The 14,431-nt window shown below is 48.9% G+C and overlaps 1 protein-coding gene across 3 annotated transcripts in view; it reads left to right on the forward strand.

Moving 5' to 3' along the window:
• Vrk3 (VRK serine/threonine kinase 3) overlaps positions 1-14,431 on the forward strand; it is a 33,033-nt gene that overhangs the window by 6,586 nt on the left and 12,016 nt on the right. For all 3 annotated transcript variants that reach the window (XM_021203459.1, XM_029544486.1, XM_029544490.1), the window contains exons 3-9: positions 1,855-1,994; positions 6,223-6,372; positions 8,147-8,341; positions 9,334-9,398; positions 11,155-11,221; positions 12,304-12,388; positions 12,958-13,063. In XM_021203459.1, coding sequence (XP_021059118.1) covers positions 1,856-1,994; positions 6,223-6,372; positions 8,147-8,341; positions 9,334-9,398; positions 11,155-11,221; positions 12,304-12,388; positions 12,958-13,063 — 807 coding nt within the window. In that variant the 5' untranslated portion in view covers position 1,855. The remainder of the gene's footprint in view (positions 1-1,854; positions 1,995-6,222; positions 6,373-8,146; positions 8,342-9,333; positions 9,399-11,154; positions 11,222-12,303; positions 12,389-12,957; positions 13,064-14,431) is intronic.

Below are 14,431 nucleotides of genomic sequence, written 5' to 3' on the forward strand. Positions count from 1 at the left end.
GAACAAGTCATGGGGAGCAAGCCAGTATGCAGCACTCCTTCATGGCCTCTGCTTCTGTTCCTGCTTGAGTCTCTGCCCTAACTACCCTCCATGATGGACTATAAGTTTTGACTAAATAAGCCCCTTCCTCTCACCTTGGTTCTGGTCATGGTTTGTATCACAGCAGTAGAAAGTAAGCCATGAGACCATGTAAGTGTGTGCGTGTGGGTGACATGGAGATATCAGAGAACAGCCTGCACACATCACCTCTCTCCCTCCATTGTGTGGGACCCAGGGATAGGACTCAGACTGCTAGCCCTGGTAGCAAGGACTTTAACCCATTAAGTACTTTAACCCATTAAGCCAGAGGCTCTCAGCCTGGGGGTCACAACCCCTCACAGGGGTTGTATATCAGCTATCGTGCATGTCAGATATTGACGATTTACAACAGGTAGGAGCGTTTGGAAGTCACCACAGCATGGAGAGCTGTAGTAACGGGCTGCAGTGCTGGGGAGGTTGAGAACCACTGCACTCAACAGCCCTTGGCACCCAGAGTAAGCCTGCCTGCCTTGCCTGAGTTGTTCATGCGGGATGTTCTGTAACAGCAATCAGAAAAGCAATCAGTTCAGTAAGTGTCTGGCTGGGCCTGCCCACCTCTGGGAAGGTAGCAGGGTCTGAGCAATGATCTGTGCAGCACAGCACACGGTTCCATGGCTGACCTTGGCTCAGGAGACCTTGAGCCATAGCAAGACGTGTGCTCTGCCACTGTCCTGGAGAGACAAGCTGCTTTCTCCTCTCTGCGAGGCATCTCTACCTGCTTGTCTGGATAGCTGTGGCTTTCCAAGGCAAGTTGGGGAATTCTCTAAGTCCTCAGTAAGAAGGAACAGGCCCAAAACATTCCGCTATTCCAGTATGGAAAGAGGAAAGGGAAGGGCAGAAATATCAGTAAAAGGGAGATGGCAAGGCAGCTCAGCTGGGAGAGTGCTCACCCGTGGTGTGCTCAGCTTCCTTTCTGCTGCTGTTAGAAAACACTCGGACCAAGTGAAACTCGGGAGGGAGGGTTTACTTACCTCACACTCGCAGGCATGGTCCCACCACTGAGGGAGTCAGAGCACGAACTATGGAGGCTCTGCCTGCTGGCGCATGCACATCTGGGTTTCTTTCTTGCTTGCTTGCTTGCTTGCTTGCTTTCTGTCTGTCTGTCTTTCTTTCTTCTTTTTTTTTTAAAGATTTATTTATTTTATACATGTGAGTACACTGTAGCTGTCTCCAGACACACCAGAAGAGGGCATCAGATCCCATCATAGATGGTTGTGAGCCACCATGTGGTTGCTGGGAATTGAACTCAGGACCTCTGGAAGAGCAGTAAGTGCTCTTAACCACTGAGCCAAATCTCCAGCCCCACATCTGGGTTTCTTATATAACCTAGGACCATCTAATAGGCAGTGGTTCTGCCTGCAGTGAGCTGGTCCTCCTACATCTGTCAAGACAATCCCCCCTCATGCAGATCTAATCCAAACAATTCCTCAATTGGAACATTCCTCTCAACTGAGTCTACTTGTGAAGTCAATAATTAAAGCTACGACACCATAAAGACCTTAGGACTCACAGAAAAATCTGGGTATGTTGTGCACACCTATAATCCTAGCCTGGGGAGTCAGACACAGGGGAACCAGATAGATTTCTCTACTTGACAAGCTACAGGCCAGTGAGAGGAATTGTCTCACAAAACAAGGTGGGTGGTGCCTAGGGAGCCGTACCCGAGGGTGACATCCGGCCTCCATATGCTTGCACACTGCCTTTGCTGTTACTTGAAGCTCATATTGTGTTTATGGTGTCATTCTGATTCCTGTCCCCTCCCTTTCTCTGTTTCAGCATGATCTCCTTCTGTCCAGTCTGTGGCAAAAGTGTCAAGGTATCATTCAAGTTCTGCCCTTACTGTGGCAAGGCCCTGCCTGTAGAGGAGGATGGAGGCACCCAGCCTGCCAAGACGCCTCTTGTGTCATCCGTTCCAGGTAGGAGCCAGGAAGTCCCACCCTGTCCTGCAGTTTCTTACAGCTCCTGTGTGTGTGCCCAGTCCTGCAGATTCTCACAGCTCCTGTAGTTGGTCAGTGTTGAAATCCCTGACTATGTGACTATCAGAGGGTACTCTCTGGGTCTCATGACCACAAGAAGGGAAGTTCCTGTTAGAGTTAAGCATGGTTGCAGAAGCAGAGATTGAAGTGGAAGCTTCTAGTTTCTTTGGAAAGTCAGTCGTGTCAAATGATGTTTTGCTGAGGCATACATGTGAAAGGATGTCTTGCTAAAACAGACACAGGGATGAATGTTTCCTGAAGAAGACCCTGGTGAAAGGATGTTTTGATACAGCAAACACATGAAAGGATGAAGGAGTATAAATGTGACCCCACAGACAGTGGGAGATGAGCACTGAGCATTGGTTTGGTTTGCTCAGCCTTACTATTTTTTGCTAACAACACGCGTGCATTGGTTTGCCTTGTATAGTGGAGCATTGCTGAGCTCTGCTGTGGTAACATTGCCATTAAAAGAAACTCGCCAAAGAACTACTTATGAGGTTCCTGTGACAGCTTGCCTCTTCAGCAGCTCTTGCAGTTTCTTCAGCACCGGACTAAAGCTGCTGGTTCACATGTGGTGTCTGCCTGCCTAGAGGACTGGTCTGCAGCTGCTGAGTCAGATTCAGTGTTTGCTACAGGACTGAGCTGCTGTCTAAGAAGATTAATGTCATCACCAAAGAACTATTGCTAAACAGGTTCACTTCCCCTGTATTCTAATAACTTTTCTCTTCTACTCTGGCAAGAGGAGAGGTTGAACATTTATTAAAGTAGGTTGCAAAAAATTTATGCCTACAAGAGGTAGACAAGGGTACACGTTTTGATTTGCAGGGGTCAGGAGGTGACACTTTTCTTTAGCAAAGAGTTTGACTAGACATGGTGCCAGCTGTGTCTTAGAGGATGGAGATGTAGCTGAAGTGAGCAGGAGCACACCAGGCTGAACTAAGTAAAATGTAGCCCTCTCCTCTCCACATAGTCCCAGCACCTCATAGTCCCAGCAGACTGTAACACAGTTATAGTGCAAGGCCGGAGATGGACTATGTTGATGCATATTAGAACACTGAGTGTTCAGTGCACATTTCTTCAAGGGCACACATGTGGCATTCAGGAGGCAGCTTACAGGAGTTTGTGTTCTCTCTCCCATGTGGGGCCTGAGGATTGACCACTCATCCTTAGGCTCAGTAGCAAGTACCTTTACCCACTGAGCCATCTTGCCAGGTGTAGGCTTACATTTTCACAACTTACTTTAATAATGACTCTTAAATGCTTTAACCTCCCTTCTAGGTTACCACTCACCAGAAGTAGTGAAAAAGAAAGGTTTATAGGGCAAAGGAGAATGTGGACCTGTAGAAATAGTTCTTTGGGGCAATTCCAGTCTTTATTGTCAGGATATCAGCAGTTCAGTTCACACTAGTCAGTGGCCATAGCTCAATCCACTTGCAAACACCATTCAGGCATCAGCAACAGCAGTTTGATCCAGAAGAAACCTTGAGGCTCTGCCAATTGGCCCAAGTCTTTGGAAGCGGCGAGAAGCCTCTGGAACAGCTCTAGAAGTTCTTTGGTGTGTTTCTCTCTACCATAACAAATGATGATCAGCAAAGAAGGCAGGGCAAACCGAAGCCACAGCTTAGCAAAGCCCAGCCACCAGCTGCAAAGAGTTCCAAGGGGAACTAATGCCGCAGCATCCTTCTCCGCCTGTTGGGTTATCCCTTCCAAACATCTCGTGTCCTCTCAAGCATCCTGTCTAGCAAAGCATCACACGCCCTTCCCCTGGCGGCTTCCAGAAAACCCCCCGTGTCTGTTCTCAGCAAAACATCTTCCCACGCCTTTGCTTCCGCAGAACATCCTCTCCTAAGACAGTTTCCAGGAAAAGTGTCACATGACACAAGTGAGTCACCAAAGAAGCCCCAAAATTCCACTTTATCCAGCGCCTCTATGGTGCTTTCCAGTGATCATCATGGCAGTTGCCAGCTGCCACGCTACAGGGGTGTGCCACTTGGCATACACATGGATTATAAAGAAGTTACAGGTGTCTGGAATCACTGAATCACTCAGAATTAACAGCTGCAGCCAGGTCTGGTAGCCTGTGTCAAACATTTGGGAAGCTGAGGCAGGAGAATCACCATGAATCTGAGTCCTGGGCTACAGAGTAAGATTCTGTCTCAAGTGTAAAACAGAAATGGGGCTAGAGAGATGGATCAGTTGTTAAGTGCACTTAAAAGAATAAAACAGGGCTGGGGAGATAGCTCAGCTTTTAAGAGCGCCAACTGTTCTTATGAAGGTTGTGAGTTCAAATCCCAGCAACCACATGATGGCTCACAACCATCCGTAATGAGATCTGATGCCCTCTTCTGGGGTGTCTGAAGACAGCTACAGTGTACTTACATATAATAAATAAATAAATCTTTTTTAAAAAAAATAAGCTGGGCAGTGGTGGCGCACGCCTTTAATCCCAGCACTCGGGAGGCAGAGGGAGGCAAATTTTTGAGTTTGAGGCCAGCCTGGTCTACAGAGTGAATCTCAGGACAGCCAGGACCCTGTCTCAAAAATAAATAAATAAATAAATAAATAAAATAAAACAGAATTAAAAGCTATAACTATTTGCAAAGCATGTCTAATATGTTTGCAGAATGTAATAAAAGTGCTTTAAGTATATATTATATAAGCATATATATGTACATAATTATGCAATAAGAAGGTGTATGCTTTAAATGGCAGACTAGACACAGCTGGAGAGAGAAATCATGAAGTAGATATAGGCAAAATTTTTTTGCACCCTATTTTTAATAAGGATTCAACCTCTCCTCTACCCACCACCAGTAGAGGTAGTGGAGGAGAAAAGTTATTAGGATGTGGGGGAAGTGGACCTGTTCAGCAACAGTTCTTTGAGGGCAAGCTCGATCTCCTTGGGCAGCAGTTCAATCCTGTAGCAAACAACAAATACAATTCAGCAGCCGCAGTCCAGTCCTCTAGGCAGGCAAACACCAGGCAGCTATAGTTCAGTCCTACAAGAAATCGCCAGGCTTGCCTGCTGGCCTGAGGGGAGCCCACTGAAGTAGCAGCTGCCACAGGATTCTCGGGAGCAGTTCTTGGGCAAGTTTCTCTCACTGGTGGCATTATCACAAGTTGAGCTAAACAATGAGAACCAATACATGCATGTCTTTAGGGAAGAATAGTGAGGCAAAACAGACCAAACCTATGCTCTGTGCTCTTCCCACTGTCTGTGGGATCATACATATACTCCTGCATCACAGGTCCTTTCATATGTCTGGGTATCAGAGCATCTCTTCACCTGTGTCTGCTTCAGGAAAACAGTCTTTCACGTGTCTGCTTTAGCAAAACATCCTTTCATCTTTGTGCCCTAGCAAAACATCATTTGACATAACTGACTTTCCAAAGAACTAGAAGTTTCCACTTCAAGTAGAAGATAGAACTGGAGAATTTATTCAAAAGCATGACACAGTAACACATATGTGTAACCCCAGCACTTAGGAGACCAAGGAAGGACAACTGGAATCTTCTTGAGTTTCAGACTTATCATATAAGAAGGCCTTAGCTCTCTTTTTGCTTTTTTGTTTGTTTAGTTGGTTTTTGGGGGACAGGGTTTCTCTGTGTAGCCCTGGCTGTCCTAGAACTCACTCTGTAGACAAGTCTGGCCTCAAACTCAGAGATCTGCCTGCCTCTGCCTCCCAAGTGCTGGGATTAAAGGTGTGCACCTCCACTGCCCTGCTGAAAATCTTTTTCTTAAACAAGCAAAACCAAATTGCTGAGCCAGCAGGATAGGTCTGAGGATGAAAGTACTTGCTGCAGAAACCTGAGGAACTGAGTTCAATCCCTGGAAGCCACAGTGCAGAGAGATAACTGACTCCCAAAAGTCGCTGTATGACCTCCACGAGTATACCATGGTATTACAGTGTATTACATTGTATTATAATGTTAATACACTACATTAAAATACAAAAAAAGTTGCTCAGAAGACATCAGAATGACAAGTGATGGACAATGTGAAAAAAGAGGCTGGGCTAGTGGAGGAGAGGCAGCAGGAAGCAGGCGCTCTCCATCAGCGGGCAGCAGAGAATAGAGCTGTCCTGCAACAATTGGAAGAAAGCATGACTTTTGCCATGCATAGAAGGCCTTCCCTCGGAATGCTAATCTGCATTTGCTTCACTTTTAGGCCCCAGGAGAGACCTGAACTCCAGTTTTGAAACCTCTCCCAAGAAAGTGAAAAGGTCACACACTGTCACTTCTCTCCCACTCTCCCTCCACTCTGACTGTGACAGTTCTGGGTCAGACAACACCTTGAATTCTCCTGACAGGGCCACAGGTAAGAGCTGGGACTGGTCCTTGTCTGGATGAGACAAAGATGGGTTGTTTGGCAGGGTGGGGGACAAGGGGCTGGAGAGCTGGTTCAGCAGTTAGGAGTTTGCACTCAAGTTCAGTCTACAGTATCCAAGTCCAACAACTCGCCACCACTGTAGCGCCAGATCCTAGAGATCCAGTGCCCTGCTCTGTCCTCCACAGCCACCGTACTCCTGTGAAAACACCCAGCCCCCACAGAAACACAGATAGACATAATTAAAAATAAAATCTAAAAATTAAAACAGTGTTTAAGAAAAGACTACTGATATTCCAACTGAAGCATCAGCCAGTCATCGCTGCCTTGAACCTCTTCCCAGCATCTTCCCAGCATCTATCTTCCCAGTGTCCCTTCTTGTCTGTCCCACAGAAACCTTTCACCCCCCAAGTGGACCTATGGCCCATAGTCCATGGTCTCTGCCTTGACTCTTATCACTCCACAAACAGCACCTATCCCATCTGATAACTTTTGTCATTCTGTTTGTTCTCTAGACAATTTCGTTTGTTTGTTTGTTTGTTTGAGATAGGTTCTCACTATATAGCCTAAGCTGGCCTGGAATTCATAGCAATTCTCCTGCTTCCGCCTTCCTTCCGAGTACTGGGATTATGGGAATATGCCATTACATTCAGTTTTTGAGTAATTTCTTCATCTCTATCTTTTAGTTCACAAATTCTTTCTCTAGCCATGTCTAGTCTGACATTTAAACCACATTGTCTTAGAGTTTCCATTGCTGCGAACAGACACCATAACACAACATTTAATCGGGGCTGGCTTACAGGTTCAGAGGTTCAGTCCAGTATCATCAAGTGGGGGCAGCATCCAGGCAGGCATGGTGCAGGAGGAGCTGAGAGTTGTACATCTTCATCTGAAGGCTGCTAGCAGAATACTGGCTTCCAGGCAGCTAGGAGGAGGGTCTCAAAGCCCACCCTGCAGTGACACACCGACTCCAGCAAGGCAGCCGCACATACTGTGCTCCTGACTCCATGTCCCAGGAAACAGGAAAGCCACGTGAGGGACCGTCCACCTCTAAACTCTGTTCATCTAGTCCCTCAGACCAGTTTGCCTTCATCTTCAGCTGGCCTGCCATACTCACCCTCCCTGACCATTTAGAGGCCTGATCTCTTGGAGTGCTTCCTGAGCATGTGAGCTTCTCTGAGGCCTCTGCTGCCTCTGGTAGACACGCCCTCATTGATCTCCTCATCACTCATGATTCCAAGTCCCTTGCAGCCCCTTTTCCTGGCCTGCATATTCTTGGAAAGGACCATATGGGACTCCTCTGTATCTTTTCAGACAGTGTTGGGCAAGAGATCCTGGCTGGGGGCCCTTCAAGATCAAGCCTGAGCCTTAACATGCCACTGGCCATTTTTCTTAGCTCAGCACATAGCCAAGACCCGTTTCAGGACACTTTGGGTGAATGTCCGTAACCAGTAAAACATTTCTCCAATGTGCTATCCTCCAGTAAGCCTCCTTTGAGTTGTTGCAGCCATGTATCCCTCTTCTGGCCCCACTATCTGCCTTGAGTGGTTCATCTCAGATTCAATTCTGACGGGTTATGTCTAAGTCACAATCCTTACCACACTGGGAGGGGTCCAAACCTGATTCATGACAGTCTCCAGTATTGTGGGGCAAAGATTCTGCTCTGTGGGAAGTCAGGAAGAATTCCTGAACAAAAGCAGGAGCAGTGTTCTGGGCACTGCTTCGCCCCATTCTGCTTTCTCTTTTTGGGGTCATTTCTCTGCAGGCACCTGGAGCAGACCTCTGACCCCCAAAGGCAGCCCACTTTCCAACAGGCTGAGTCCTCAGACATTGAAGCGGACCCGGGTGACCACCTCACTTCAGGCTCTGCCCACAGGGACAGAGCTGACAGACCAGAATGGGAAACAATGGACCCTGGGGGCCCTGCGGATCCGGGATGACCAAGGCATTCTCTATGAAGGTACACACTGTCCCAGTTCACAGGGATGCTCCAGGCACTGTAGCACCACAAGGGCAGGGGTATAATACCCAAGGACAGCAAGTTTAGGGGGAAAGATGGGCTAGGGCTCAGGAGGGAGGACCCATAGAGCAGAGCAGCTCAGACCAGGTGTCTAGGAACCAGAGGAAAGCATTACAGGGACTGACCAGGGCAAAGGATGCCCTTCAGGGGCATGCCCCAGCCACTTCCTTCCTCCAGCTTAGCCCTACCTCCCAGTGATGCCAGTATATTTGAATCCTTCAAAGGATTAACACAATGTTCAGGTCAGAGTCCTGAGGACCTCATCATCTCTCTGACCACACTGAGAAGTCATCAGAGAGTCACTCAGGACTGTGCTTGCACAGCCTTGCCCATCAAGTCACAATGAGGCATCAGGGCTGGGATGTGATGAAGGTGGTGGAGTGTCAGAACACTGCTAGGAAGCCACTTTCGGGAGAAGGAGGTGCATTTAGCCCACAATTCCAGTTTATAGTAACCTGAAAATTAAGGCAGGACAGGGCTGGTCACAACCATAAAGAATGAAGAGAAAAGTTGGATGCGTGTTTGCTCACTTGTGATCAGCTTGCCTCCACTCTTAAAAATTCAGGAAACTCTGCCTAGGGAATGGAGCCACCTACATGGACTAAGTTCTCCCATATCAGTTATGACACTCCCTTACAGGCCAAACCAATACAGACAATCCCTCACTGAGACTTTCTTCTCACTTAATTCTGGGTTGTGTCAAGTTGACAGATCGATCACACTTGGCTAATGCAAGACTCTAGATTCAACCCTTGGAACTTTGAAGAGAGGAAGGAAGATAGGGAGGCAGAAAACATGAAGGATAGCTGTTGAGCACCACTTATGCCCTTCCCCATGGGAACCAGAGAACTGGTCCTTGGTTACTAGCAGCTCGGGGATTAGACCCTGACCCTCCCCTTCTGTTCTGATGTCTCTCTCTGACCATTCCACAGCTGAGCCCACTTCTACCGTCCCCTGTAAATCAAGGACCCAGAAGTGGAGATTCTCACTCAAACTGGTGAGTGGTCCAGGAGCAAGCAGCTCAGAAAGGAAGGCAGGTGTGGGACTTTTCAAATTCATGCTTGACCTCTGAGCCCACCCTGAAAACAGGGTGCTCCTGGTCTGTGAATAGCCGTGGGACTCTGGCTGGACACATTCCTTCCTCATACTGGGAGGCAGAAGTGAGGCTTGTCCTTACATCTGCCTCTGATGTTTCCTGGCCATGGAATCCTGTTCCCTCTCAGCTTCAAGTTTCTGCATCAGTACAGCTTCCCGTACCTACCTGCCCTCTGCTGCCCCCTCATGCATGAGTATGATGGTCACATACTGTATTTATCACCTTTTTATCACTGTGACAAGATGTCTGTAAAGCACATCAAGGGAGGGAGGATTTATTTGGTTCATGGTTTCAGAACTATGAGTCTGTCATATGGGGAAGGCATTGCCAGGCAGTGCAGCTCACTTGTCAATCATGTGGGAGGGTGTGGCCAAGAGCAGCTCCAGTTGTGGCAGCCAGGAGGTGGAGAGAGTGATAGCATGAGCAGGAGGGTGTGGGGTGGGATATGTCTGTGCAGGGACCCGAGGCCTAGTGCCATCTGCTTCAGAGCGCCTGGGTGACAGACCCCAGCTAAGTGAGCCCCATGCGCTGTCCCTGGATTCTATCAGCAAGCCTTGGAGGTAGCTACTGTATTCCAGACTTAACAGATAAGAAGAAAGGAATGGAGAGAGGTGGGGACAAAGAGGCAGGAAAGAAAGAAGAAAGGAGTCAGGTTGGAGATGCAGCTCGGGAGGTGTAGTACCTGCCCAGCATGCAGAGTCCCAGGTTCCATCCCCAGCTCCACACAAGCCAGGTGTGGTTCATGCCTGTCGTCCCAACACTGAGAATGTGGAGGCAGGAGAATCAAGCATTCACAGTCTTCAGCTACATCAGCAGTTACAGGCCAGCCTTGGATACATGAAGCCATGTCCTAGAAGAATTAAGGGGATGTAGAGGTGGGGGAGAAAGGGAAGGGGAGGGAGACCAGGAAAAGAGAGAAAGGGAGAAGGTTGTTGGAGAAACCTAGCTGTAAGAACCAAGGGAGATACTATGTATAACTAGAAAATTGGGCTTGGCTGACTCATTCAGGGAGGGAGGGAGGGAGGGAGGGAGGGGTATAGATCTATCTATCTATCTATCTAGATATGAAAAAGACCCAATCTTTAATATATATTTATGTATATGAGTATTTAGACTGCCTGTACCACTTGCATGTTTGGTACCCACAAAGGCCGAGAGTGGGTGCCAGCTCCCCTAGAACTGGGGTTACAAGTGGTTGTGAGCTGCCTGGTAATAGGTTCTGAGAAGCAAACCTGGGCTCTCTGCAAGAACAGCCTGTGCTCTTAACCACTGAGCCATCTCTTCAGCCCTGATACGTATTTTTGTTTGTTTCTGACAGGTTTTCAGTACATAGACTAGGTTGATCTGGAACTCCCTGGATGTGCTGGTCATGTCCTCATTGGCCAGAACTTGGTCATGAAGCTATGCCTCATTGAAAAGGAGGCTAGAAAATTAAGGTTTTAGCTGAGGGCCACATATCTGGGGACAAATGTGTGGATTTTGCCATAAAATAATCAAAGATCGCTGGGCACCAGGAAGCAAAACCTGCTCAGTCGTGGATCTGGTATGGGACAGGAAGAGACTGAATCTGTTGAGGTGGCAGTGAGGTCTTGTGGGAATCTATGGCCCTTGTCTAAGGGAGTTCAGTGTGACAGTCTCTGCTCCCCTGTCACCCCAGGACTCCAAGGATGGGCGTCTTTTCAATGAGCAGAACTTCTTTCAGAGAGCAGCCAAGCCTCTGCAAGGTATTCCACAGGGACTGGGCGGGGGAGTTGGGCTGGGTGACAGGGTCCTCAAGGTATTTTATGAAGGGACCAAAGACCTGAGTGTGCATCTCTCCTGTACACACAAGCCAGTCCCCATCACCCTCAGCCCCCCGCCCCCTTGGAGGACAGACAGGCGGGCCTGGCCTGTAGCAGCTCTTAAGAGACAAGCCGTGATTGTCGTGAGCACTGTGTGCTGGCTGGGATGTCATACATTGCTAGGGAAACTTTTAACCAAATTGGTTACATTCAAAACAAAATTATTCACATTTTTTCCTATGTTCTGTGAGCCATGCAATCTGGGTTGTATAAATGTGTGGAAATGCTATTCTACATGCTCCGCCCCTGTCCAGCCACATTCAGTCCTGTTGTATTGCTGCCCTGGAACTGGCCTGTAGGAAGGATTTACTTCATAGGTAGTAGTTGAGATGCTATCCCCCAGGGGTTTCCCTGCCCACCTGTACCTGGCCAGATCCCTAAACACACACGCGCGCGCGCACACACACACACACACACACACTCCTCTGCAGTAGCACAGGGGCCCAGTGATGCTGTGGCTGGCTAGACGTCTATCAATCTTGTTAGCTTTGCATGTAAACTCAGAGATCACCCTCCCTTCTTCTCTGTTTTTGAGACAGTCTCATGTAGTCCTGGGTTCTTTGAACTAGAAATGTAGCCAAGGATGACCTTGGACTCCTGAGTAACAGGATTACCAGTGTGCCCCACCACAGGAGCTTTTATGCAGTGCTGCACTAGAACATTATCTAATGTACAAGCACTCTGCCAACTGAGCCGATCAAAGCCCTGCCCTGTTGTGATTGCCCTCTTCCCCTCATGCCAGCTTTGTGTATGCTTGCTCAGAAGTCACCTGTAGACGTGGATCACAGATGTGCCCACCTGTCCCCACCTCTCCTCCCTGACACCCACAAGGCTGCCATCCCAATGACAACCCATGAAGAGACCCAGAGTCTGGTTTGGGTTCTCTCTGTTTCCGGCCTAAGCAGAGGCTATTTCTTTGGGACTGGCATTGACCATGGATCTGACTCAGGTCTCTGCATCTGCAGTGAACAATTGGAAGAAGAAGTCCTTGCTCCCGCTCCTGGCCATCCCCAGCTGTATCGGCTTTGGCATTCACCAGGACAAGTACAGGTGAGCCTCCTTGCCTGCTGGCCGCTCCCGCCGCCCCCACCTGCTGGTCCCTCAGTGGCATGGGTGGGCATTTCTCGGGGACAAAGGATTTGCCTTCCCTCAGGATGGGACTGTGCCATGTAGTTAGCGTAGGTCCAGCTTGCCAAATGCTGAATTTATTCAGCTTCACTTGCAGAGCAGCAGGTGACCAAAGCCCCACTGTCCTGTAATTGTGCTTTTTAAGTTTTCATTTTTCAATCTGGGCAGCAGAGGGAAAGGGAAAAGAGCAGAGTGGAGAAGCAGCAGAGGCAGGGGCTTGCCGGCAACCAGGATGTGGGCATTGGCAAAGGGAAATGGACTTGTGTATGGATTGGGTGAGAACTCAGGGGTGAGGCACCTCAGTCCCCTTATCTGCAGTGTGAGAACTTACAAGAAAGCGGGACAGTGAACCCAACTGCAGGAGAACACAGCTGAGATTAGCACCGGTGGAGACTACTGTCCTAGCTTGCCAGCACTGCCCAGTCCCTAGAGAATATCTTTCAGGGCTTGGCACTGCACATCTCCAGCTCCCCAGGTCCTCTGTGTTCTAGGTTCCTAGTGTTCCCCAGCCTGGGGAAGAGCCTTCAGTCAGCCCTGGATGACAACCCAAAGCATGTGGTATCAGAGAGATGTGTGCTGCAGGTGGGCTGCAGGCTGGTACGTACCTCAAAACCATCCCATGTCCTCTTTAAACCCCAACTTCCCCATCAGGCTGATCTTCAGGGATGCACAGAGGGCAGAATGCTGGTGGTCTAGCCTGGGGGGTGATGATGCCCTGTAAGATCAGCCAGGAAGTTCAGCCTGGAACAGAGAGTGCAGGCCATGGCTTGTGAGCTTTGACTCTCAGGATGAATGGGAAGTAGCAAGGCGCTGGGACAAGGACTCAGTGTTGTGGAAGAGAACTTCCTAGGCCAACGAGATCACTTGGGCCAAGGCTGTCTTAGTAGTTCTTCCCTTACTGTGATAAGACACTGTGACCAAGGACTATTGTGTGTAGTTTTGCCTTTGCTGGGATGAACTGCGCTCAGGCCCCTCCCGCCTTCCCTTTGTTCTGCCCACCTTTGGCTCCAGGAGGTGACCATGCGACCAATCCTCTCCAATTTCCCTGAATCTGAGGAGAAAAGACACAGCTTGTCATTGTACAACTTTCCTTCTAGACACAGTTGCTGGGGGCAGATATCTCCCACCTGGAAAAGCATGCCCTATCTCCACCTCTCCACTTGCCCTAAACTTAGTGGCTAGTCCCACTTAGCCCTGCCAAATAACCTTGGCCACCCGCCTGTAGTGGAGTCCATAGGCCCAAGCTCTCCCGAGACCTCACATGACTGCTATGTTCTTCTTCCTCCAAAGTTTGGCAGAAAAAGCCCCCTCACCTTCCTCCCCTGGGACCTGGAAGTCCCACCTGTACTTTCTGCCCAGCAATTGTCCCCCAGCCTTCTTTACTGACAAGTTAAGAACCAGTTGGGGAACAGGATGTTAGTATCAGAAGCTCCCCTTAGAGAAAGGATCACTTAAGAAAGAGCTTCCAATTCCAGAGAGGCGAGTCCATGATGGTAGAGTGGCAGTAACAGACCTCAGGCAGCTAGAGCAGCCAAGCACTCACACCTTACAGCCACAGAGCACAGGCAGAGTGTGGGAATGGCAAGAGGCTTTGAAACCACGAGTCCAACCCCAGTAACACCCCTCCAACAAGGCCACGAGTCGCACCAACTAGGGACCAAGTTTTCAAATACCCAAGACTATTAGGAGGACATCTTATTCAGCCACCACAGCTTGTACAGATGTCACTCACTCACTTATTCCCATATTCATTCATTGACTCATTCATGCTCTCAGTAGTCACCAAATACCAAGCTTTCTCTGCCTGGGGTGGAACAGAGGGCAGCCCGTCCTGTCTTCATGATGTCATTCTCACAGTTAGGTGGACAGGTGGAACAGAGGGCAGCCCGTCCTGTCTTCATGACGTCATCCTCACAGTTAGGTGGACAGCTGGAACAGAGGGCAGCCCGTCCTGTCTTCATGACG

Source organism: Mus pahari, chromosome 1 (assembly GCF_900095145.1).
Source record: "Mus pahari chromosome 1, PAHARI_EIJ_v1.1, whole genome shotgun sequence".
NCBI classification, from domain to species: domain Eukaryota; kingdom Metazoa; phylum Chordata; class Mammalia; order Rodentia; family Muridae; genus Mus; species Mus pahari.